The 24,261-nt window shown below is 52.2% G+C and overlaps 7 protein-coding genes across 7 annotated transcripts; 2 read left to right on the top strand and 5 right to left on the bottom strand.

Moving 5' to 3' along the window:
* Window positions 1-861: 861 nt before the first annotated feature.
* Window positions 862-2,511, bottom strand: KD926_005375 (uncharacterized protein; the record flags this gene model as incomplete). Its single annotated transcript, XM_053098595.1, has 1 exon — window positions 862-2,511. The coding sequence occupies one exon, from the start codon at window positions 2,509-2,511 to the stop codon at window positions 862-864; it is 1,650 nt and encodes a 549-aa protein (XP_052957502.1).
* A 631-nt stretch (window positions 2,512-3,142) lies between these two features.
* Window positions 3,143-5,080, bottom strand: KD926_005376 (TCP11 family protein; the record flags this gene model as incomplete). The annotated part of the gene is made up of 2 exons (XM_053098596.1): window positions 3,143-4,069; window positions 4,148-5,080. 2 exons carry the CDS (start codon window positions 5,078-5,080, stop codon window positions 3,143-3,145), a joined length of 1,860 nt encoding a protein of 619 aa, XP_052957503.1.
* Window positions 5,081-10,972: 5,892 nt separating this feature from the next.
* On the bottom strand, window positions 10,973-14,138 carry KD926_005377 (putative cell morphogenesis protein Sog2; the record flags this gene model as incomplete). The annotated part of the gene is made up of 4 exons (XM_053098597.1): window positions 10,973-13,037; window positions 13,104-13,456; window positions 13,513-13,624; window positions 13,717-14,138. 4 exons carry the CDS (start codon window positions 14,136-14,138, stop codon window positions 10,973-10,975), a joined length of 2,952 nt encoding a protein of 983 aa, XP_052957504.1.
* Window positions 14,139-15,186: 1,048 nt separating this feature from the next.
* Window positions 15,187-16,053, bottom strand: rsm25 (mitochondrial 37S ribosomal protein mS23; the record flags this gene model as incomplete). The annotated part of the gene is made up of 2 exons (XM_053098598.1): window positions 15,187-15,535; window positions 15,623-16,053. 2 exons carry the CDS (start codon window positions 16,051-16,053, stop codon window positions 15,187-15,189), a joined length of 780 nt encoding a protein of 259 aa, XP_052957505.1.
* A 368-nt stretch (window positions 16,054-16,421) lies between these two features.
* On the top strand, window positions 16,422-18,863 carry KD926_005379 (pentatricopeptide repeat protein; the record flags this gene model as incomplete). The annotated part of the gene is made up of 1 exon (XM_053098599.1): window positions 16,422-18,863. One exon carries the CDS (start codon window positions 16,422-16,424, stop codon window positions 18,861-18,863), a length of 2,442 nt encoding a protein of 813 aa, XP_052957506.1.
* An 828-nt stretch (window positions 18,864-19,691) lies between these two features.
* Window positions 19,692-21,095, top strand: KD926_005380 (putative RecQ family helicase RecQ; the record flags this gene model as incomplete). The annotated part of the gene is made up of 1 exon (XM_053098601.1): window positions 19,692-21,095. One exon carries the CDS (start codon window positions 19,692-19,694, stop codon window positions 21,093-21,095), a length of 1,404 nt encoding a protein of 467 aa, XP_052957507.1.
* Window positions 21,096-21,718: 623 nt separating this feature from the next.
* KD926_005381 (KH domain-containing protein) lies at window positions 21,719-23,861 on the bottom strand (the record flags this gene model as incomplete). Its single annotated transcript, XM_053098602.1, has 8 exons — window positions 21,719-21,742; window positions 21,807-22,335; window positions 22,399-22,829; window positions 22,890-22,942; window positions 23,017-23,038; window positions 23,259-23,420; window positions 23,493-23,572; window positions 23,651-23,861. The coding sequence occupies 8 exons, from the start codon at window positions 23,859-23,861 to the stop codon at window positions 21,719-21,721; spliced, it is 1,512 nt and encodes a 503-aa protein (XP_052957508.1).
* Window positions 23,862-24,261: the final 400 nt, after the last annotated feature.

Genomic DNA, 24,261 nt, shown 5'->3' on the forward strand with positions numbered 1-24,261 from the left:
GTGTTTTCTTGCCAATATTCTGGTCTTAGGGGTTTGGGATGAGAGCGAGGTGCGACCTGGTCTGTCCTTCCGATGCAAAAATCATGATGATCACATATATGATATGATAGCGAATTTATTCTATACCTTTTCAGTATCCCTTAATAGCTCATCGTAGGTCTAAGAATTGTAGTTCTTGTAAGTACTCCGGACGTATGAGAAAAACAGTAATAATCAACGATACGCCTAGAGATTTTCATGAGGTGCGATATGCCAAGCCATTTCACCTGTACCACTCCTACGCTACGACTACGCTACGAGGTATCCGGGAAGCATCATTCTACGGCTTACAGCTTGCTCTCTACGACTACGACTGCGATCTACAAAGGAAAACTATATACCTGTATACTTTATGGAAAGCAATATACAACTACGAAAGCAAAGGAAAGGAAGTGAGCAATGCGATGGCTCGGCCAAGGTCACTGCAGCTGGATGGAAGAAGGAAGAAGAAGAAAGAGAAAAGAGGAAGACGGGCGAGGGACAGTCACTTATGGGTACCAGGAAACCTTACGCTCTTGCACCTGCCGACAACACAACGGGCCACCAACGAGGAAGAAGGGATGTTGCGATGGCTTCACGTCAGTCCGTTTCATCATTCCTGCGTCGCTACCTACTGTAGAACCTCTTCCTCAACAACCATCTTCTTCATCCATCAGGTTGAATTCATCCATTGAATTAATGACCACAAATGGCCTTTTATATACCAATTCCGCTCACAACATGCACCAGGGGGTATTATACAGTATAGTACAGACTGGTCAAAGATATATACACAACAGTTGAAGTACCTCCATCCAAGATTCCATCTCCGAACTTTACTAACTACTCTTTCTTCTTCGGCTTCCCGTCATTGAGCACCAACATACTCTCTCCCTCGCGCACCACATGTTGCCTCATCCGCATCCAATCCAGCCAAGTAACCCCCTGGACCAGCGAGTCCGCCAGATCGTCCAGTTTCGGAACCTCGCGCAAGACCTCATCCTCGTGTAGTGTCTTCCTATCCAGGACCTTGCGTTTCGGAGATCGCCGACGAGAGGAGCCCTTGCCGAGTCCGGGCCATTTGTTGAGATATGCATCGACCCAGCGGTGCAGGAGGCCGTCCGGGGCGATTTCCAACTTGGATTGGGAGACGAAGACGGCGGAGTTGTCGACGATGGTTGAAACGGGGGATGCATCGAATCCCGAATGATGGGATTGATGTGTTGAGGCCAGCCACAAGCCTGCCAGGTCAATCTTCATGATCTTCGTTTGTCGGTTGTTTAGTTTCGGTGTCTTTGTCTTCTCTGGGAGGAGAAGGGTCTCTGAGTTCTTCTGCTCCTCCTTCTCTTTCTCTTTCCCCTTCCGTTTCCGTTTCCGCTTCTCATTCTTATTGTTATTCTCGTCTGCACTTCCCGTTCCTTCTTTTTCATCTTTTTTAGCATCCACACTCTCTTCTCCCTCCGTCTCAATACTCCTAATCCGATACCCCTGCACGTCCTCCTCACATTTCTGCGCCAAAAACCGCGCCACCCGCTGCGGTTCCACCGGGACTACCACCGGCGCCGTCATCCACGGTCGTTCCCGTGCTAACGTCAAGAAAATCGAATAGAGCATGCCTTCGAAGACGCCGACGCGGAGCGTCGACTCGAGAACTGACGAGCCACCTGAGCTGCGGGTGCGCTGGCGCTCGATGAGCACGTGCGTCGGCTTATAGGCGTCCAGGAGTTCCGTGACGATGGTGTATGCGCGGGGGGCGAGGGCGAGGGGATAGAATTCCTCGTCTTCGATGGGGGTGGGAGTACTATTGCTGCTGTTTTCATTGGCGGTTTCCTCGTCTTCTTTGACCATGGAATCCACGAGGGTCGAAGAGGTGTGCTCGGGGCTGCAAGGAAGTGACTTGTTGGCATGCTTCTTCTTTTCCTTCTTCACCTCTGTCGTCGCAATCGCCGTCGCCGACAAGGCCGCAAAGTCACTCGGAAGCCGCGACACGTCGATCCGGCGCCATGCATTCAATATAGGAAGCGGGTGTTCTTCTGCCTCCGTGCCTTTCCTCTCCTGCTGCTGCTTCTGCTTCGAAGCATGTCTGCGCCGGCCATGATCCATTTTAATCCCCGGCACGACAAGATGTGCATAAGCCAGATTTTTAATTCCCATATCAATGCTCAGGATACTCAATCCTCGATGGAAGTCTACATCCAAAGTAGACTGGGTCCTGAGACCAGAACTCAAAGACCCCAAACCATCGGCATTATTATTATTACTACCATTAGATTCAAGGCAACCCTGGTCCGCGACTCTAGTCGATCCCTGCTGATCCCATTTCTGGAATTCGCGATCAAGTCGCTCACATAGAGCCGGTTTTGGACCTGCGGACCGGATGCCGGTTGCTTGGGCGAGGTCGGTCAATCGGGTTAGTTTTAGGGTCTGGAGCCACGGATGTTTGTATTCGTAGTTGGATCGCAACTCCGCGAGTAGACGTCGGGAGAGGCGCATGATATGTAGAGAGAAGGTTGACGATGGGGTGAATGGGCGGTATCTCGAATTACATAACTATATACACAAAACCTCGGATTCTGCCTGCTGCTTTATTGACCGCCTATCGGATTAGGGGCCATAAGTATAGATAGTACAGTATGGAGAAAGGAATAGATCAGAATGCAGACTATACAGAATATTAAGTTACTAGTGAGCTCACAGCTAGACCTACATGACCTCCGGATGCAATATGCCATTCATCAACAATTCAAACGATGATATTACTACTACATTCTTAACTATTCACCGGCGCTGGCATCGGGTGACCCCATGTTTAAACATAAACATCCCCAGTCTATTGGAACTCAATGCTTCGAAAACTGGAATGCCCCGAATCCCAAAAACCCGTGATATGAATACCCTTCCAAAAGCTGGACGCCAATACCTAATGCAAAACAGGAAGAAAGAAGAAAGCGCTGAACTGCAAGTCATGGTCTCAAAAAAGCAGACAGATATAATTAACACCGGTCCACTCCACTCAATGATCCAAATGTAGGGTAGAGGGGGAGAAAACAAATCTGAGGGAGTTAATAGAGGGGAAACTAAGAGAAGAAAAAGATGAGAAAAGAGAATACGAGATTTTTTCGGATTATCGCGACGATGACCGCGCCACGTCAGTCATCATCACCGATACAGGACGAGTCGCCACGTCACTCGGGGACACGCTCTCGCGCACGTAAAGAATTGGCGCCCACACTTTCCAGTGAAGAACGCCCATGTGTGCTAGGCGCATGGATATGCGCTCCACGTCGTAGTAGTGCTGTTGCGATACGGGCGACGGGGGATGGTTTCGCTGGGACTCGCAGATCGCCAGCGGTGACATATTCAGGTACTTCTTGGCCGACGCAAACGTGGCGGCCAGCAGCTTTTCTTGCAGTGAATTTTGGAAGAATTGGAACACCTCGCGCTCGTTTGACAGGTGCCACACCAAGGGCCGCTCGATAGTGGCGATCAGCTCGTCCGACACCATGGCGTCCGAGGAGCATGCCGCACAGGCAAATCGCGCGATTTCCAGCGCAATGCAGCGGATATTTTTCGTCCACTGCGGTGACCCTCGGAAGCAGTCCTCATTCTCCTCCATCAGCGACCCGATGCGCGAGCGAAACGTGGCGTAGGTCTGTTCCGGTGCGGAGAGGTAGCGCTTTTGCATGAAGATGTACGATTGGAAGATGAACCAACAAATGTCGAGGTTGATGAGGTTCTGCAGACATGCGCGCAGCTGCCACAAGCGGTCCGAGTCAAAGATGAAGGTTTCGGGGAATCCCTCAGGGTTATGGAACTGCAGCAGGGATTCGGCCACGCCTCGAAACAATAGCGAGATGGGCAAAAATGCGTCGGTCTGGGGTTTCTCCATGCGCCGCAGCTCTCGGTCGCGAAGGTTAAGATACCAGAGTCGGGAGGATTCGACGCGAAAGTTGTCTCTTTCGATTTTGCCTCGGAAGTAATCTTGTAGGAAAGGGATCGTGTCTTCAATGAGAAGTACCCGAAATGCGCGGATTTGATGGTTCGCAACGTCCTAGATTCCCAACTCATTAGTCTTTCCCTCTCTCTCTCCTGGCGAGAAATAATGTCAAGAAAGCAACTCCGACCTTACCAATTTCATCGCTTCCAGAATGGCAAACAGCGTCTGGAGACCGCTGACCACTTCGGTGGAATTCTGTGATCGCGACCCCGAGCTGATCTGCTCAACCATCGTGTCGGCCCATTCATCGCGCATGGGGGCGCAATGGGTTTTGAGCAGGGCCGCCAGCCATTTGGCCACTCCGACCATGTCAAGAACGCCCTTTTGTATTTGCTGCATCAGCAGCGCCACCTCAAGGTTTTGCATCACGCTAGGGTGGTCGCGCTCCGGAACGAGAGTCTTCAAGACTTCCTGCAACGTCTCGAACATGGCAGGTAGCCGGGGCTCGAAGGACCCTCGCCGATCGACCGGGACATCTCGACTCGTGTTATCCTCGCCTTGAGCGGCGTAATATCCGTAGATGGTAATCTCGACCGCCATGGCCTCCCAGTAGTCCATCGCTTCCTTCCGCTTGCGTCTTCCCTTTTCCCCATCCAGATCGGGCTTGAAATGTAGATCGCGATCGAAGTTGGCGTCCATGCGAAGGTTGATATTGCTCATGATGCAGGGTAGGTCGAGCTCGCTCAGCGTGCCTTTGGTGACGGGAGGGTGTCTCTTCGCCGAGATCAATAGCCTTTGTTCCTTGGCACCCACATTCAAAGCTTCGGGGATCTTCATCATGGTTCTGGACGGCGGGAGAGGGAGTCTGGCCGTCATAGGTAGGGGCGCCGACTCGTTCGGGCATGCGTCATGGTTGTAGGACAGTTCGACTGGTCGGCGACGTTGACTTCCACTTGCCGATGCGCCGGAGCTGCTGGCATCGCGATGGCCGAGCGAATCGTTCTTCGGCGAGTCCTTGGAGTGACCACCTGCCCCGTACGTCTCCAGGGGACAATCTGTACCTTCCTCTTGTTGCCCAGGCGTATCCCGCCGAGCCTCTTTCGTCTTCTGAAGGTCCATCTCCATCCGTTTGCTGCAGATCGAATTAAAGACCCCGTAGCGTTTGCACGCTCGCACGAAGAGGAGAGAGTAGGGGATACCAGATGGAAGAGGATAACGGGGGAGTGAGAGAAGGTGGTGGTGGTGGTGGTGGTGGTGGTGGTGGTTGGAGACGAACGGGTGTCCACGACAACGACAATTCAAGACAATGAGAATTGCAGCGTTAGATCGTAAAGGCCACGGGCATTTCTTGTTGAAGGGAAGCAAGGCACCGCAGCCCTACACCAGTCGCCCTTTCACACCTGTTAGTCCTTGCCGGGAGTCGAGGGGCAACCAGGCGAGGGAGAAAAGAATAGTTCTCACCTGATATTGGACAAACGGCGTCGATCGGCAATGTCGATCCTGGACGGGCAATAGTTCCTGCCAAAAAATAAAATAAAAAATAACAATAAAAATAAAAATGATGTATTCTTTTTTTCTCTCTCGGATTCGCTTTCGGGCGATCAATGTGGTGTAAGTATGTCAGTCCTTTCCAGGTACTGTACTTCAGGACGTGTTCAAGGGAATATGGATATCAGATATGTTTGTTCCAAGCCCGTAGGGACAAAGCCAGAAAGAAAGGGAGTGTAGCGCCTCTGTTTTCTGGGAATTTTCGATCGATGTGACAGCCAACTCAGGCTAGACAGAAGACGAGAGAAAGATGGAGAAAAGATAATAATAAAACAAAGAGGGAAGCAGAAGCACGAAGTAGAAGCAGGGCCGACGATTGATTAGCAAACAAACGGCGACAGCTTCACTGCTGCAATACCGAACAGGAAATACAGTTTGACAGCGACCAATAAATCGGCGAAATGCAATTGACAAAGGGACCGGGGTGGAAGGGTATAAGACTCTGGATATAAACTAAGGACTTATGACGGCATTCGGACATTAGAACACAACCATGCGGTGGGGATCAGGTCTAAGAATTTGACCACCCTTGGAACAGCCGGACTAATGAAAGATCAACTGGATGATCGAAGGGGGAAAAAAAAAAAAAAAAGGAGCCAAGAGACGATGACGGGGAAATGCTGGGTTCAGCATCGAGAACAGAGCAACAACATTGAACTAGTTGGAGTGGCCAGGGAATCAGAGATAAAAATAAAAAAGTGAGGCTGAGTTAAGTAGATCTGGGTAAAACGCTTGCAGCTGCCTACAAAAATTTAGTAATGCTTTTTGCCCTCTCTTGTGTAGTGTCCTAGGAAAATGTGCAGAAAACCCAAAATACAAGCAACTCCATTCGGAAACAGTTATGTATGTGGGTGTTTAGATGGCACGATCAAACCGATCGCTGGTCGCAGCAGTCGCAGCGGGCGCAACGCAAGCAGTAGGTAAAGTAACATGACCGCGCAAAGCTAATTAGGTGCATTATTGCCTGTTCGGCCCTTGGCTCGAATTCATCTCCGATCTAGTGCTAGTCAAGTGGGTACGGTGGATGGGGAAAAAGCATCATTCCTAACGGCCGCGAGGGAGGCAAAAGAAAAGGCCAAACTCCAAAAGTCGAATCCCTAGACTTCCAGGTGGGTTTTGCGGCGGGCCTTAGCAACATTCCTCACAATGACAGGGCACGGTATCGTGTACGATCTGAGGCCGGGCGTGTGCCAGATACAATGCTGCTACCCGGCAAAAGCGACTGGTCCTTGAAACAGGGAGATGTGATAGGGAGAGAGAGAGAGAAGGGAGAAAGGATTGATTCCCCCCTCCATACGCCACCTGTTTCTTTGTCGGAGATGCATTATTAGCCATTGGAGTAATTGGAAAAACAAAGGGGGCTTTAAGAATTAAAAAGAAAATCAAAATAAAAAAGGCGGGAGGAAAAAATGTGTACAACTTCGTTCCCTTGCCATAGGGGAAAGGTCCTCCCTCGGTGTATTCATCCACAATGTGCAGATTGACGCAGCCTGCCGCCACTGTGTTCAGATGGCTTTGACCATAGATTTTGGAGTATTATGCTGGATTTCCCCTTTCGTAGGAAAAAGGAGACCAAGGCCGAAAGCAGGGGGGGTGGTTAAAAAGCATAGCGAGTGGACATTCCAGTCTCGATCCGTCGACTTCAAAGCGCGCGCGCGCAAGACCACCGGTTTTCATGCTTTCATCCTAAAAGTTTCTTGTATCCTGTGGCTCTCCGAGCAATGGACCCCTCGTACGGAGGAGTACATACATGCATCTTACTGTACACCGTGGTCGGGGAGGACTTCCCTTGCTCCCTTCTGTCTGGTGGTATGGCCACAGCTCGGAAGAAAGAAAAAAAAAAGGCGTGCCAGGGTCTATCCAGTAGCGTGTAACCACGGCTTATTGCGGCAAGCATGATTGACAGTGTCATGCGGCCATGTCAAGGTCGTTAGGCGTTAGGAATAGGACCCTAGTTCATAGTTCATCCTGGGCAACCCGATCGGTGGCCGAATGAGCTCGTCGGCATCCTCTCGGCTTTCCCTTCGAATGGAGTTTAAAAAGGCACCTCCGCCCCTGGTTGTTGTTATTATACCTAGTGGTTAAATGGACGGCGCCCTCGTCATCGTTTACTCCAGAATCCATACGGAGTACGTAGTCTTGGACGCGACCAAATCCCCAGCCCAGCCGGATCCGTTCTCCCACCGACATTTCGGGACCGCATTCATGTTTTGTCTGAGCCCGCAGTCGGAATCATGCGCTACAACTTTGGAGGTCCCAGAAATGTCGTGAATGGCGAATGGCGAATGGCGACAGGGAACAGGGGAGAAGGTGGCGGAAGAAATTTTTTTTTATTTTTTTTATTTTTTTTTTTTGGCATTTTCGATTTGTTTTTGTTTTTCCTTGTTCTTGTTCTCACCCCTGGAACATGGGGGAGCCTGCAGGAGCCTAAGGCCAGGTCATGACCCACACCTCAACAGAGAGATATTTGATAGATAGAATCCTCACGAACGCTAGGCTAGCCGGAGACTCAGAGTGGGATTTGAGTTGGCACCATGGCTCCGTGAAAGGATCTAGTGGGTTTTGGACTTTTGACCCCTGCAAACGCAGATTTACCGCGCGGAATTGCGGTGCCACTCGGACTGCCAGGCTATTGAACTCCTTCGGGATACACCTGGGTGGATCGACATGGATTCCATCATTTAAACTCGGAGTCTCCTAAGATTAAGAACGCCTTGGAATCTTCAACCACCCACCCGTGTCCCACCCGTGTCAGGGGTTGACAGGGAAAGAAATAAAGGGAAAAGGCAAGAGACGGATCTCTCGGGTTTCCCGTGTGAATTCCTAAGGGATGCTCGCGAAGGCCGGCACGAAATCAATCGATGAATAATAAGGGGTGGACACTGGACAGCCCTGGAGCATGGGAAAGCCCGCTTGGCGCCTCACTTTGGTTTTTGGTATATTTTGTTTTTAATTTTTCCGTCCCTCTCGGAGTGCATTGATCACCATGATCACTCCACGCATGGTCGCCTCATTGTTCCGGGGCTGGTCGGAGAAGAGTCACTTGGGAAGCCAAGCCCGTTTGCATTGAAGCTTCAGTAAAGAGCGGTGTTGATTTGCATCTGCTCTTTTACTTTCTCCGGCTGGAGGATGAGTCCCGCACGAGTCCCAATGCTGCGTCAGCCCTCATGAGTGCCCAGTACTGATAAAGGAAGACAACGTCATCGGTACATGGAAGGGACGGAGATTTGCAAGGAAAGGAAAGGAAAGAGAAGAGGGAAGGCGACGATGAGGCTGTCCCGTGATTGCCCCATGACTGGACGGCCCTAACCCTGAGCCCTAGTCGCCATGTATTGCTTTTCGCTGCTTGGGAGGCATCTCGATCTCCCTGCCAAATGGGCAAATCTGCTATCATCTGAAATCTAGACAGATCGGGTGGTGCAATTCGATTTTTTCCACGGAGTCCCACTCCACATGGACTGGCACATGTTTCGTTGCTTGTGTCCCGGAAGATGGAGATGCCCTATACAGAATGGTTTCTATAGCTTCACCAGTCACTAGTTCTTGCCGATTATGTGCTTAATTAACCACAATTATTCTGTATTCAGCTGAAAGCTCCTACCCAGAAGGAAATCACCAATGATTGCTCTATAAATATAGTCCTTACTCCATTCGACTATCAGATTTGATATCATAAATATCTACGTCCACCCAGCTCCAAAGGATTCGCAAGCTCACAACCATCACGTTGGATCCCCAGCCCGGATCTATTATTGTAAGACAACCCCTGGACTGCCCGTTGGAGGGACATGGCCTCCCAAGCCACGGTTGATCTTAGAGTTTAGACGCTCTCCCTCGTTTGCAGACCTTCTCATACTAAAACAGACATACCTAGTAAGTAGTACAGCGTAACCTGGTAAAACAGCCGCACCGGGAAAATGTAACACTCCAACCACCCCTACGCGGCGTGATTGAGTATGTCGCATCCAATGTGGAATCTTGTGCGACTTTATATGTCCCTTTCCCCTCCCCTCTCGTTTGTATCTCTACGTTCAAAATTTGATTCATCTTTCTGGAGGAGGAGGTACTGTAGGTAAATAGGTACTTCTGCACCGCCGGTATCGGCAAATAACTACCTAAGCATGCAAGTAGGTAAGCAAGCTAACTAGTAGAGAATCCCCAAGCAGTGCTAGGATGAATCAAAAGTTTATCTATGCAGAATGCTGCATCATTGCCGACGTCGTTGGTGTTTGTAACACTTCAAGTTGCCCGTTGCCTTCGGATCCTGCCGGCTCCAATCTCTCTCTCTCTCCCCGCCTGCCTTCCTTTAATTCAAGCTAACTCAAGCCAAGATATGTCAATCCGCTCTACTCAAGTCGTACCAAGTCAGATTGGATTCGACATCCATTTCCTTCCAGTCATCGATGTGCTTTCTTCTAGACAGGGACGGCAAAGAGACGGCAAGGCGAAAGGACAAGATACTACATGCTGTTGACGGGGACCGCGTGCCTTTTGCCCCGTTTTAGGCATTGCTCTTTTCTATTTCCCCGACCACTCATGATTTTCTTTTCTCACTCTTCCTTTACCGAGGTAACAAGGAGGACATGGTGTCAAACATGGGTTGGAGGGTTGGTTACATTACGTGCTGCTTTGGCGGTACCGAAGCAGAGAGCGAACGGGCGTACAGAGGTTCGTGTCCCCTTCGAGAGTGGAAGGAGGCAGGTTCCTTTTCTAAATTCCGTTAATTTCCTTCTGTCGTACTCCCTCAACAAGGTCTAGGGGTGTTTGTTGCCAATCGCGTGGACCGGTCTTTGGTCTTGACGCTGGGACATGGACTACTTGATTGCTGACATGTTTGAGGTTGAAGATGGCGATGACAATAATGGATTTTGTTTATCTCCTTCCCTTCCTTTCCTTCCCTTTCCTTGGCTTTCATCAGGCGTTAAAAATATACTGTACTATAAAAGAAATCACGCTATGCAGAATATTATCAAGAAAAATGACAATCAACGCTTGAGATCCGGACGCCGTCCTCTTTTAAGGTCTTATGTAACTTTTCCCATCTTTCTTTTCTCCTTTCTGTTTTAGAAAACCCCAATTCTCCTGGAAATGATAGAAGAGTAGATGTGCATCTAAGAATATTCGACCAAATCATAGTCGGAAAATGGAGGCCAAGGCCCGCCCTGACTGATCGCAACCGGCCTCGGGCATAAGCTTGCCCTGTCTCTATTTTAGTGTCGATAAATGCATGCGGCCGGTTGAGGTGTGGGTACAGAGCATTCCGAGCCAGTCAGAATTGAAGCTCCGTAGATCGTCGATTGGAGGGGGGAAGGGTTGTAAACTCCCTCTTCCTTTCAGACTGCCAACGAACGAAAAGAAAAAAGGGGTGGAAGATTCTATAACGTAGCACAAAGAAGGTGTGCGAGGGAACACAAAATTCCGTGGGGAACGAAGGCCAGAAGCGGGGTTGATGATCGCGGTCCTTCCACATCACCGGCGGAAAAAGGGGGTCTGGCTCGGCATGGAGAGCAAGGAATCGGCTCGCTGGAAGACATCGCCCTCGAAGAACTTGTCGCTGTATGCACTTGCAGGCGTAGAGGGCACGGTGGCCTGCGCAGCGGGTCCCAGGGCAGCACTCAGAGGCGTCGCCGGAAGGGCAGTCGACTGCGCCGACAAGCTCGAACTAATGTGGAAGGAGTTCGCCGTAGATACGGATCCCGGATGCTGCGAATGCTGGGATGGCAAAGGGGGGCCGTATATATTGGCTGGATTAGCCGAGGCCATGTCGGCGAGATATGACCACGGGGAAGCCTCGATCAAACGACCGGCCTCTCTGCTCGCCCTCTGAACCGGCCGAAGGAGGATAATGATATCCGAAGGTAACAGATGCATACTTCGGACTTCACGCATATCCGTCACCAGGTCAACAAACGACTGCATAAACCCTTTGCAGAGTTGCCAGAACTCGCGCTGGTTACGCAGCCCACCGCCTGGTTCCTTGACCTTCATGGTGGAGAGTCGCTGCCCGAGTACGTCGGAGACTTCCAAGCACACTCGGCAGCGGCGAATGAGATTGTTCCAAAGAAGTTGAATGCCTTCGGATTCCCGTGATTGTTCCGCCACCTCCAGACAGCGCACAAACTGTCGGCGCGCCAACGGCAAAGCCTGGAGCGCAGCCGTATATGCCGAGGTAAGTTGGTGGAATATTCGCTCGAAAATGCGTTCCTCTTCAATCTCATCCAGACCGGTTAGGGGATTGATACGGGGTATAACGGTGTTTGGCATCGGGGGGAACGACTCCCCGGAGCGAGGCGTTGCGAGGGAAGAAGGCACTGATGTGTTGATATGATTTGACCGACTGCTCGACCGACTGCGTGCTCCAAAGCTGAATGGGGTGGAAGCCAGACCGGGCGAGCTGACTGCAGACTGGAAATGGGCCGCCGCAGGCAGGGGCCCACTCGTAGGGATTTGAGGATGTTGGATTGTAGTGTCGCTTCGAAACCGTCGAATCGCGAACGACGGTGCCCTTCCTCTAGTGGGCGTCACGGTCGGGCCAGGGAACCGGTCGGAGCTGACGGACTCCTTGTGGATTGCAGGTATGGGCGGTTTGGCGGCAGCCGGTGGCTGTTGACGAGCAATGGGAATTCCTAGACTCACACAAGCATTCCGCAACTCAATGGCGCTGCCATAGATCATGAGCATCAGCGAACGTACGTAGCGCGAGTCCCCATTGGCCACGATCTTATCGAGGCTGTTGCGAAGTTGCGTTGCAACGTGAGTGTACGCCATGACGCACGTTTCGCATTCCCTTTTGACGGTCTCCTTCGATAACCGTTTTGATTCCGCGTCGCCAGGTCGAGACTTTTCCACACTTTCCAACGCTTCATTGAGCCGGTCGACATGGGTGGATGCGTTGTAGAATACAATTTCAAGGCTGTTACGTCGGGCATCGTCTCGCTTGATAACGTTGATCAGAGCGGAAACATGGGATTGGACCTGGAAAAGAGCGAATAGGATTCCTTTAGCACTCTCAATGACAGGCTCGCCTGGCTCCCTCTCGGCCTTTTGTTCCGGTAAGCTTGACATTCGATTGACGAAGCCATCTTTCAGACGTCGGCGTTCTCTTGGACTGCTCGGACTGGAAGAGTTACTGCCGCCCGCGGCACCCGTCGCTCTCGGCCGGAGAATTGATCCATAACTCAATCCTCGCAAATGGCTGTTCCGATACGGTCGCGTCTCGTCTAGGGTCCCTAGGTCGGTATTCTTCCGGTTGATGACCCCCATACGTTTATTTCGTGCAGCGTAGGAGGATGATTGGATGATACCTTCGCTGTTACTGCGGTTGCGCTCACTTAGCGTGGCGATGGGTCGTTGGAGCATCCCGCTCTGGAAAATGGAACTCTGTCTGCGATAGTGGGATTTGAGAGGGATTGGCGGAGGTCGAGATAATGATGGCGACTTAGGATCAGATGAGGAGTCCCCTGTGCTCGGAATCACGGGGAAGCGACTACTCATGCCACGCTTGACAGGTTTCGGGGTATCCAGCATGAGTTCACTATATCATCCTGATTAGAAGGGTTCAGACAGGTGGGGAGGGAAAGACCATCTTCCGGGATCATACCTCATGTCTAGACGCGGATCAAGTTCCGGCGCGGCAACGGGTTGTTTGGTCTTCAGGAACTTCTTGAGTTCGGCTGTAACCGCTACCTCCTTCTCGTTGTCGGTGATGGTGGAAGGGCCAATTTCAGTGTCCGAGGTTTCAAGAAGGCGCCGCAGAGGATAGCGCAAGGGATTTCCAGCCACTTTCAGGATTTGAAGTTTGTTCATATCCGAAACTCCGAGGGGTAGGTCATCAAGGCGATTTGACATCACCGACAAAACTCGTAAGGAGGTCAACTTTTTGATTTCTTCTGGTAGATGGCTAATTTTGTTTCGGCTGAGATCCAAAATTTCTAGAAACGGCAGTTTGTACACCTGGAATGATAGTCAGTCGGGCATATTCAGGCCGCAGAAACCCAGGCGACACTCACTCCCTTGGGAAACTCGCGGAAGTTGTTGGAACGGATGTTGAGATATCGCAGATGAGAGCATTCGGCGAAGCGATAGGGGATGTGGAATAGTTGATTGTTCGAGAGAGAAAGCCTGGGGCGCACGTTAATCGACCGTCTGGCCCGAGAGACCCGGCAGGCATAGCCCTTGTACTGGCCATACCCTTGGGTACAAGTAGCGCTTACCTTTCAACTTCATCTTTGATGGCGTCCACCACGGCCTCGGGAATACGGATGATATTAGAGTGACCTAAGTCGATAGTCAATTTCGGTTTGACTACATCCCTGACCGCTTCACTTCCGGCTAACGAGCGTTTGGTCTCCTGGATTCCATTTTCCACTGCGCGTCGAGCAAGTTCGATGGTTTCGTCCGGAGACAGGGTTCGGGGGCCGGGGTGAGAGTTGCTCTGGCTATTGTTTCCATCGCCCGTAGGTCCGGTAACTATCGTCGTCGGTTCGTCGTCCTGTGGGGTTGGTCCCTCGCTGTTTAACGAAGAAGAGGAAGAGGAAGGACCATTCTGTTCCGGCGTTCGCCTGCTTCTGTCATCCTCCTCGGCCTCGCCACGGTATGCACGAGGCATTCTGATCGCGTCTTCGGGTCGAACCATCGTGGAAAGCATGGCCAATGACGAAATTAGTCGATCCGACTAATTCGGAAATCCTCCACGTTCACTTGATGCCTTGCTTTGCTTGCCTGAATCCGCAAAAGGTTCGTATGATCGATTTAAATGACTAAAGAATCCGCGAGACGTGCATGAGGACCGCGACGAAGCATGATCAAAGGGCGCTGCTACGGCAGTAATATCGAAAGGTCGAAAGCGAAGAGATTATATGAATCGGAGCGAAGGTAAAGACCGCGAGGGTACGCCTGGAATTCGAAAGCCACAGCCCGATGGGTTCCGTTGGGTTCCAAATTGACTAGGCTGCGTCCCAGACGCAAAGACAGGCAGGAGGAGAAGCGACCGAGGGCAAAATGCAGACAGATGGGGTTGTCAATCTGACAGGTTGTATTCGAGGCGATCAATAATTAATATAAGGCGAGCAGTCGGTTGGTTCGATCTTCGAATCTGATCTTCTCAAATCCGGGCAAGTCGGGAGGGTGACTAGTGAAACGCGGAGAAAAAGCGCCGCTGTCAAATAAGAGGACAGCGCAAGGCGATCGATCAGATGCGGCCGGTATTGACCATCGCCTGGGAAGCAGAAAGCATGAGATAAGCCAAGAATGAAAGGAAGACAGAGAGAAACGAGAACAATGGTCAAGGGTCGAGTGGACGGACTGGAAGGAAGAGGAAGAAGAGAAGGCGAGGCCGCAGAGACAGAAGATCGGGGCGGAACGAGTTGCCTCCGCTGATTGGCCGGGCGGCCACTCTGGGCTTACGTCCGGGCACCTAGGCACCTTTACCTACCTAGTATACGGTAGTATACGATAGATGAAGTAGTAGAAGAAGTCGGTCCGTCAACACCCAGGGCGTATCATAAATGGCAAAGAAATACAAAATGAAATGGACTAGACACAAAGAATACCCCCAAGGCCAACAACAACTATAAAAATAAACAAGAATCCCGTACTATACATGGGCCAGCAAGGTGTCTAGAACACCCCTCTGACCAGTTGGCGAAGAAAATATTATACCCATTGCTCTCGGTTTTCTGATTTCATGCCGCTGCGGTCGTCTCTTCGCCGGCCTCTGCTTCCAGCGATTCCTCCGGTCCCGCGCTTTCGGGAGCACCAACGAAGGCCGCCTGCTTCTGGAGGAGAACCTGGGCTTCCAGCTTGGCCCATTCCTTCCAGCGCTCATACTCTCGGTTCTCAAGTTCCATACCGACTTGCAGGCGGGTCGGTCCAAAGACGGCTCCGGTGGCTTCGGCTTCTTCGGCCGCAACTCGGCGTTCAATGTCCTCCTGGAGTCGAAGACGGTAGAATTCGCGGCGAGCGATATCGTAGGACTCACTCTTGGTCATGTTAGGAACATTATTGAGGAGCCAGAGCTGTCGTTGAACCACACTAAATGAGGGAAAGAAAGGGTCCGTTCGTTAGCATCCTGGTCCGAATCACCCCGAAATCGTGGCAGGCCTTCAGCAATCGACATACCTCTCTCCGTCTAGTTTTCTGCCGGCCTGCTGAAGCCGGCGCCAGTTGTGTCGAGCATGGTCGTTGCCGGAGGTCTCGACCAGCACACGCGGTCGGGCAAGTTCCCAGGGATGGTCGCGGAAGAACTCTTGTCGCAGCTGATCTTCCTCGTATTTGATCTCGACGGGCTGGAACATGCGGCTCGCCTTCTTGGGTTTCTTGAGCTTTTCCTGCGTTTCGAAGACGACCTGCGGCTTCTTGGTCCCGGGTAGCGTCCTCACTCGTTGCTGGACCAATTGATGCTGTGGGGGTTGGGTTCGCACGAGAACCTGGGTCGGAGGGATATCGGCGACGGCGGCCACCCAGGGAGGCGTTCTTGAGATCTTGCCGGCGGCCTTCTGCTGGATGGCGGTCTGGCGCACGCGCAGAGCCGTAAGATTGTATTTACCCATGGCGAAAGGCGAGAATTGGAGGGGGGGGAGGTCGAGACGGGGGCAGAGAGAAGGGAATGGGGAAGTAGAAGTTCGGCGGTTGAAAAAGAGAGATTGGCAATGCCGCCCTCCGATTGGGCCACGGCGGCTCCGCTCTGCAAAAGAGACGCCGGCAGAAAAAGAAACATAACATCTCTCTCTCCTTCTCACCATTTTTGGGCTCTCTTCTTCCCCTTCACTCCCCTCTCCCCCCCACCTCTCCACCTCTTCTTTGTCCTCTCTCTCAATCCCTATCTCTGGAGGAGCCCGTTGGCTCTTCCTTTGTCAAGCTGTTCGAGTCCTTTTCGGGACATGCAGGGCTAATTCGATGCCACGATGTCTGCCATCTCATGCCTCCTCCCAATAGGTCCCAGAGCTCGCCCAACCTGCGAATACCGTCATCGCAGGGGTTGGATACACGCTTACCCCTCCAACGAAGCTCCATGGCTACCCCGGAGCCATTCGCCCACAATGCGTCCGCGTCCGTCCGAAGATTCAAGTCCAGACGCCCTCGCCCGACGGTCGCCTCTATAGCCGACCTTTTTGTCGGCTCCTTGGTCTTGGCTGGGTACTGCCATGATCATTCCCCTCGTGGTAGAGGGCTGTCGACCATTGCGACGAAGACGGGAGAGCATAGGGGTGGGTTGCAGCAGCGGAGGACAGTAAACACCCGGCAGGTACCGCGACAACGTCTGGGGTATCTCGAGTCGCCAGGTCATCGTCTGGGGGTAGTGCCGAGCTCGAAACCCTACCGGATGTTCGGCTCTGGAGTCGCGCAGAGGGTAGAAGACGACGAAAATGAGCCAATGGTCTTATCGAAAGGAAAACCGGGGACGCCGTCGGCTACGCACGGTGAGGAATCGAATCGACGCGAAGACGCGGACGAAAATCGACAAGAGCGAGTCTCGGAGGACTCTCATCCTAGGCAACCGACATCTAGCGTGAGCCGTGGTGATTCGGACCATGGTGCGGACGGATATTCTATTCCGGAGGATCAAATAGGGGAGCGGCCGGCGAAAGAGACGAAAGAATTTGTCAGCCATCGCTACAAGGGGAGGAAGAGCCCCCGAGTATCTCTCTTGGGATCGACAAACAAGCTATTTGCAGAGGCATTCGGGAAATCACTTGACTGCGACTCAGCTCTGAAGGCTGTCCTAGATGATAGGTGGTTGGAGCCGCGACCACTCGGTGCGGATGGGAGACACGATGCGACCGACATTCTGTCGGTTCAGAAGCTGCTTGACGCTCTGTGGGATGAAACGATATCCACCCATTATATCTTTCGCTTATACAGAGACCTTCCTCATCCGGGAGTAGCGTACCTCTCGAAGCGCTCACGAGGTGCCCTATTGCGCCGATTCGCCAATCCTCCGAATCGTCGCTGGGTGGATGCTCGCCGCTACCTCGCTTTGGTGGAGGATATGGTCGCTTCCAAACTCCCCCTGTCTCGATCATTGTGGAGCTCCGCGATTCACCTGGCGGGCCGAGCATCGGGGAAAGTAATCAAGGCGGACCTCGTGAGGTCTATCGGCATTTGGCAACAGATGGAGCATTTAGGTGGGATCCGGGGGGACGGGGTTGTGTTCACCATTCTATTCGACATAGCCATCAAAGCGGGCCAATTCACCGTGGCGGACCGCCTCATGGAGGAGATGGCGAGGCGAAAGATCAGCTTTGGCCGCACGGGAAAGGTCTCCAAAATTTACTACCACGGGATGTTGCAGGATCCCAAAGGTATCCACCGGACGTTTGATGAGTTTGTGTCTAGCGGAGAGATCGTGGATACGGCGGTGCTGAACTGTCTGTTGGTGTCGTTTCTTCGCGCTGGAGAGGCAGAGACCGCGGAGGAATTGTATAGTCGTATGATCCACGGCCAGAAGACTGAGAAGCCCCGTACCACCTATGGACCAGGCTACACATCGGAGCTTATCGATTATCGAGATAAAGCCAAGAGGCTCAATCAGGTGTTGCAACTAGCTTCGCCTCTGAAGGACCGACTACCCGAACACCACCGTGCCCTACAGCAGGCTTTTCCTATGGTTCCCGACACGCGGACTTTTCACATCCTCCTTTCCCATTATGCCTATCAAACCGGCAACTTGGAGTCATTCATGTCGACATTGAAGGACATGGAAATGACATTCACCATTCCTCCTCGAGGGATGATCTATCTATTGTTGTTTGACGGGTTCGCCCACAACGGCCGAAAGCGGAAGGGCTGGACCTCGGAGAGGCTTCAGGAAACGTGGAGAGCATATCTCGCGGTCCTCTACGAATCTCGGTCTCGGTACGCGGAGCGATTCCATAAGCCGGGGACGTTGGTCTGGCAGAACCCTTTGGAAAGCGGTTCTCCAGGGAATTCCCGTACTTGGACACGGGCACCGACTGGCTTATACACCCCGTTGCCGTCGGACCGCACGACGGCCGGTGATCGTGGAGAAAATATTGAAACCACAACGCCAGAAGAGAACACGCTGAAGGCCAAGCATGAGACGACAGAAACCGGGGAGGAGGTGGATGCGGACGAGTTGCTCGACCGATCAACACGGCATGATCACTCCGAACCCGACCATCTCGCCGTTCTGGAACGTCAGATCGAGAACGGAGTATTCCTGGGCCGCCGGATGATCATCATTATTCTCCGAGCCTTTGGCACCTGTTGCGGGCCTAAGTCGGTCATGGAAGTCTGGCTGCGGATGGAGAAGTTATGGCAGCCCCAGAAACGCAAAGCGCTGGACGTGCAGGCTGTCAGGGAGGAGCTCGATTATCAAATCAATCGGAGACCGAATTAAGAAAGAATTTGGGGAAGGTAAGAGAAGGATTTCCGGTGCATGTACATTATAATAGACCTGTTATATACCCACCAGCCGCAAACCCATGGCGATCTTTTGCATATCTTGATCTTGTACAGTGAACGGGTTCGTGTTATAACAGATACTTATTTAAATCTCATATTCTACTTCAATGAATCTATATGTTATCTCATGTATCTAATCTGCCAAGTAGATGTTGCCTTGTTCACAAGTGAGGTTGAACCGAAGGGTCATTAAGACCCCCACGTGATATCGCGTTTCTTCTTCGCGCCGCGCGGTTCCCACCGAAGTAAATCCATCCTCGACTTCCTCAACTTCCCTTCATTCCGGCCAGTCTGAGAGATGCCCGAGTGATAAAATGGTCGGCGGCAATATAAAGCGCCGGAAGGTTGATTTGGACTTTTACCTGCACCGTGTCTTCCGTAAAAAGTCGTTCCGGTGAGTAGTACTGTAACTCCCAGACAGCATCGCCGCCATCAGCTAACGAAAGCCCTCCATCTCATTTGACAGTCCTTTACAGCGCGACGTGATTACAGCAGCCGTCGAAGGCCATGATATCTTTCTACAGGCATCGACATCTTTTGGGAAAAGCTTGTGCTTTCAATTGCCCGCGGTAATCAGCCATGGCGGTTGGTTTGTCCTCCACTACATGTATTCGAGAACTCCATCTGACTTAGACTGCTTTGCTGTCGGCGTTCGTTCTAATTAGTCACCATTGTCATCTCACCTCTTCTTGCATTAATGGTAGGTGTAGCACATGAAATAATGACCCTACACAAAAAGAAGACCAGTGAATTAAAGCCCACCATGCAGACAGACCAAGTCAACGCCCTCCAAGCAATCGGCGTCCCGGTAGCAACCATCAACTCGACCACCCCACTCGCAGAGAGACGAGAAGTAATGGCAGATCTTCTCTCAGGCCATCCCAGAACCCGACTTCTCTACGTTACGCCAGAACTCTGTCAGACTGAGATCTTCCGACGGAACCTACAGACCATCCATAGTCAGGGAGAGCTAAGTCGCATTGCCATCGACGAAGCCCATTGCATCAGCGAATGGGGCCACGACTTCCGTCCTGCCTACAAAGAGCTCTCATGGTTTAAACGAGTCCTACATACCCCTTCTGTACCCATCAGCGCCCTCACAGCCACAGCCACTCCGCGCGTGCGCTCAGATATCATCAGCTTGCTCGGACTAGATCCGGCACATCTGCGAGTCTTCAACACCCCCTCAGCCCGTCCTAACATTCACTATGGAATCCGATTCCTTCAAGACTACGTCGAAGACGCAGCAGACCCCCAGGACTTCCAGACCAAGGACCTCCTCTCGTGGTTCAAGGCCATCCAGCGCCGCCGAGAAGCGCGGTTGGGCGCCACCGCTGCCGCTTCCTTACCCCCAATCTCAGGCATCGTATACGTCTCGCTACGCTCGATCTCCGAAAAGCTTGCCAACGTGTTGTCGTCGGCGTGGGGCGGCAATATCCGCGCTGTAGCCTACCACGCCGGTCTCTCCTCTCAAGATCGCACCCGCATCCAGACCGAGTGGACCTCCCCCAATCCCACGCAGGATCCCGATGCCAGTCACCCCTCCCCATCATTCTATGTCATCGTCGCGACCAACGCCTTCGGCATGGGCATCGATAACCCGCACGTCCGCTTCGTCGTTCACTGGAGCCCCCCGCGCAGCTTTGAGGGCTTCGTCCAGGAATCCGGCCGTGCCGGTCGTGACGGCCGCGCCGCCACCTCAATCGTCTACTATAACACCCAAGAGCGAGACCGTGTACTCGATCGACTTCGCCGTGACGTTGAGAACGCGTACAACCGCACCGGGGGACCTCGACCTGCAGGGAATGGAAACCCCAACAATAGCAACCGCCACTCGAACATGGAAAACCAATATGCGCGCCTCCAGAGTTTCCAAAAAGTCATACAGTACTGCGAGTCGACGTCGCGATGCCGTCACGACATGATCAAGGAGTTTTTCGGTGACCTAGAACTCGAGATGATGGGTTCGCAAGCTCCCGCGACAGAGTCCGGTCCGGGAAACACCACCTCGCCCTGTGACTTTGCATGTGACTTCTGCAAAGAAGGACCCGGGGGTTTGGCAAAACGCAAGGCCACAATGCCACCGGAGAGCGATCTGGGCGACTACATGGATTCTGGCGTCGCTTATTACATGCGGGACATGTTTCCAGGGTCGTTTGGTGTTTGAGGGAGGGGGGGTTATTCTACCTCTTCTGTCATGTACATGTATCGAGAGATTGTGGTGTTCGGTGTACCGGGACTTATGTTTTACTAGTTAATGTGACCATGATCAAATTCAAGAGGAAAGGCCAATAGAATTGAAAATTTAGGATTTAGGATGCAAGTGAGCCTTGACTGGAGCCTCTAAGTAGACGAATTCACGTCTGGCTCAAAAGCAGGCTTGCAATACAAAAAAGGAAAATACTCGACTCCAATTTTTGTTGTTCAGGCTTTGACAGGTAAATCAATCATTAGATGGAAGAACAGGTAGCATAAGTTTACAGTAAAGGAGAGAGATAGAGGAGCGGACAAAAGAAAAGAAGAAAGACAGTCGCCGTATTTGACGTCCGTTCCAGTCGAACGGCGATATGGTCTTTATTTATCGGAACGCGGATCGATGAAGCTATGGCTTGAAGGAATTGGGGTCATGGGGGTTCGTCAGCTCGACTCTCTCCTTCTCTTATTCTCACATTGTCTCTGATTCCAAAAGCGGGAACGTTGAATCTGTGCCATTGCTGGGAGTAATATGGCTATGTTGGCTAAACTCTAACAGGTTGGGAGTATGAGGTTTGCTATGAAGGTTTTAGAGCTCTATAGCCCGGGTGGCGGAGGGACCTGTACAATTAATAGTCAGCGAATCTAGCTTTGCCCGAGATACTGGGACTAGGGGGGTTCTTACGGCGCTGTAGCCGCTGCCACTAGGCGGAGGGGGAGGGGGAGAACCCGAGCTAGGGGGCGGCGGAGGTGGTGCCTCGCTGGCAGGAGGAGGCGGAGGAGGAGCAGGGCTTTGTGACTGTTGCTGCTGCTGCTGCTGAGCAGCCTGTTGGTAGTACTGATAGTAGGCAACGTAGTTTTGATAGCCGCCGTACGCAGCGTAAGGGTCGGAGGATCCGTAGTACTGCGCATATTGTGCGCCGTAGTCCGTCGGGCTTCCTGCTCCTGACGCCGTGGATGCTCCCTGCGCAGCAGGGGTAGCAGAGGCAGAAGGCGAGTTTTGGTACTGGTGGTTTCCATATCCACCGCCGCTGCCGCCGCCGCCGCCATAGTTCCCGCCATGCTGATAGCGGTCGCCGCCGCCACGCTGGCCGTAGCCACCGTAGTTTTGCTGCGGAGGGTTCTCCTTGAAGCGTTGATATTGCTCTCGGACATTGGCCAGAAGATCCTCACAGAGCTCCTTCGCGTTCTGAACCTCATTCGGGTCAGGTCCACTATGTCACAGTCAAGTCAGTCGTGATGTTCGGATTCGTCAAAGCAGCGAAAAGCATCCTTACGCTACGTGCAGGTACATGGGCTCATCGCTCTCTCTGCCGGTGCTTTGCTCCATGAACCCGGAGCCGCGGCCTTTGATTTGGACCTTGCACCGAGTCTTCTGCTGGATATGTTTGACATATGCGCCACCCTGTCCGACAACCTGAGCACGAAGGTTGAAGCCAGGAAGCGGCTCGAGGTCCACGGGGATTCGCTCCTCCGGCCATTTGCGCTGTAACACATTAGCGAATCGCCCCCGAATATCATTCTCGCTGGGCTTTGTTCGTACACGGCCATATTCATCACGCTCTACCGGCTCTGGTTCCCGACGACGGAACCGCCGTTCGTCGACCAGGTTGGGAAGTTCCTTCTTCATGAGGTCATCGATCAAGACCACCGCCTTTTCCAGACCGTCCTTGTTCGTGCTCGTCACATGCAGGTAAAGCGGAGGGTTCTGCCCAAAGTCCGAGTGTTAGACAAGTTTTTCCACCTGAAGAGGAGCGATATCACATACCGCAGCAGTGGCCATGCTCTTATCCGGATAATAGTTTCCTCGAGTGGTGACATCTTAATTAAATAGTTGTGAGCTTCCTTCTGAAAGTAAAAAGTTGACAACAGGAAAACATGGAATGAAGGCGTACCGGCGCCAGTTTCTTCTTTGATCTAGATGTCACGCAGCGGAGGTTAGCAGATGCAAGTGAGGGTAAGTGGGAAGCTATGAATGATTAAAACTCGGGTAAGCTTTAGCCATGACCAAACGAGTGACAGGAACAGAAGAACAGAAGCAAAAAAAGAAAAAAAAGACGAGAGAAAACGGCCACAGCAAAGCCAATTTGCGAGCAAAGGTGCCTGGAATATCAGCGGATGCAATAGGATTAATTACCATCTTTTGAGTAGAGCCTTTAGTCAGTGTGTAGCGATTGCGCAGGTCATTGATCTCGATGTCCCGGATATAATCACCATCGGCAACATATATCTCCTCATTCAACTTCCCTGAAGGTTCTCCGCTGGACGGTGAACCGGATTGGGGCGCGGGACTCGCAGTCTAGGTAGGAAACAGAACGGTTAGCAACCCAAAAAAACCAATGACCGAGTCGCAATGCGGTAGTGTACTCACCGCACGAATGGGAGGAACGTCCACATGCTGGATTCCCTTTTTGGCTTGCAACTGGGCGTTGATCTTGGCCGCAGCGGCAGCTGTAATATTTTCCTCCACAGTCAGTCTTGCCCGAGATCACCACCTCTCATGACGCATCAAGGAAAGTCTTATCATACCGGCGGCAGCAGCGGGGTCCGAGGCGGAGGTCTTCGGGGTACTGGCGCTGGGACTGCGCGCTTCTCGACTCAGAGGACTGCGAGCGCGCGCGGTTTCGGATTGTCGCGAGGAAGGGGAGCGAGAACGACGATCGAATCGAGAGGGTCGTCGCGGTTCAGGCTCGGTCTGATCGAAGCGAGAGCGTTTGGGACGTCGGTCGTCGTCGGCCATGATGAGTTTTTTGCGCTAGTTAGGAACGGTAACCGAAGATCTGAGGGGGTGGTGAAGGGAAAGAGAGCGGATGCGCTGCAGGAACAGGCAAGCCGAGTCAGATAGGCCTGAACAATAATGAAGGACTTTCTTTCTCGGAGGTCTGTGGAGTTTAGACAATCAGTCCGGTTGGTTAGTGGACGCTAGCGCAGCAGAAGGACGCCAGAGCCAATGGTGATGGAGAAATTGATCAGATCGGTCAAGAAAGCCAGGGAGATTTGGCAGAAGAATCGCAGGTAAAGCGAAAACGGTATCAAGCACACGCCACCAGAGTCCAGACACTCGACAAGCCGATCGAAGAGTAAAAAGTCCGAAAAGAAGGCCAAGGCGAAGACGAGTCGAAGCGTGCAGCTGCTCGCGA

The sequence above is a fragment of the Aspergillus affinis genome (genome assembly GCF_023601865.1).
Source record: "Aspergillus affinis strain CMG 70 chromosome Unknown NODE_26_length_314309_cov_85_634089, whole genome shotgun sequence".
NCBI lineage: Eukaryota > Fungi > Ascomycota > Eurotiomycetes > Eurotiales > Aspergillaceae > Aspergillus > Aspergillus affinis.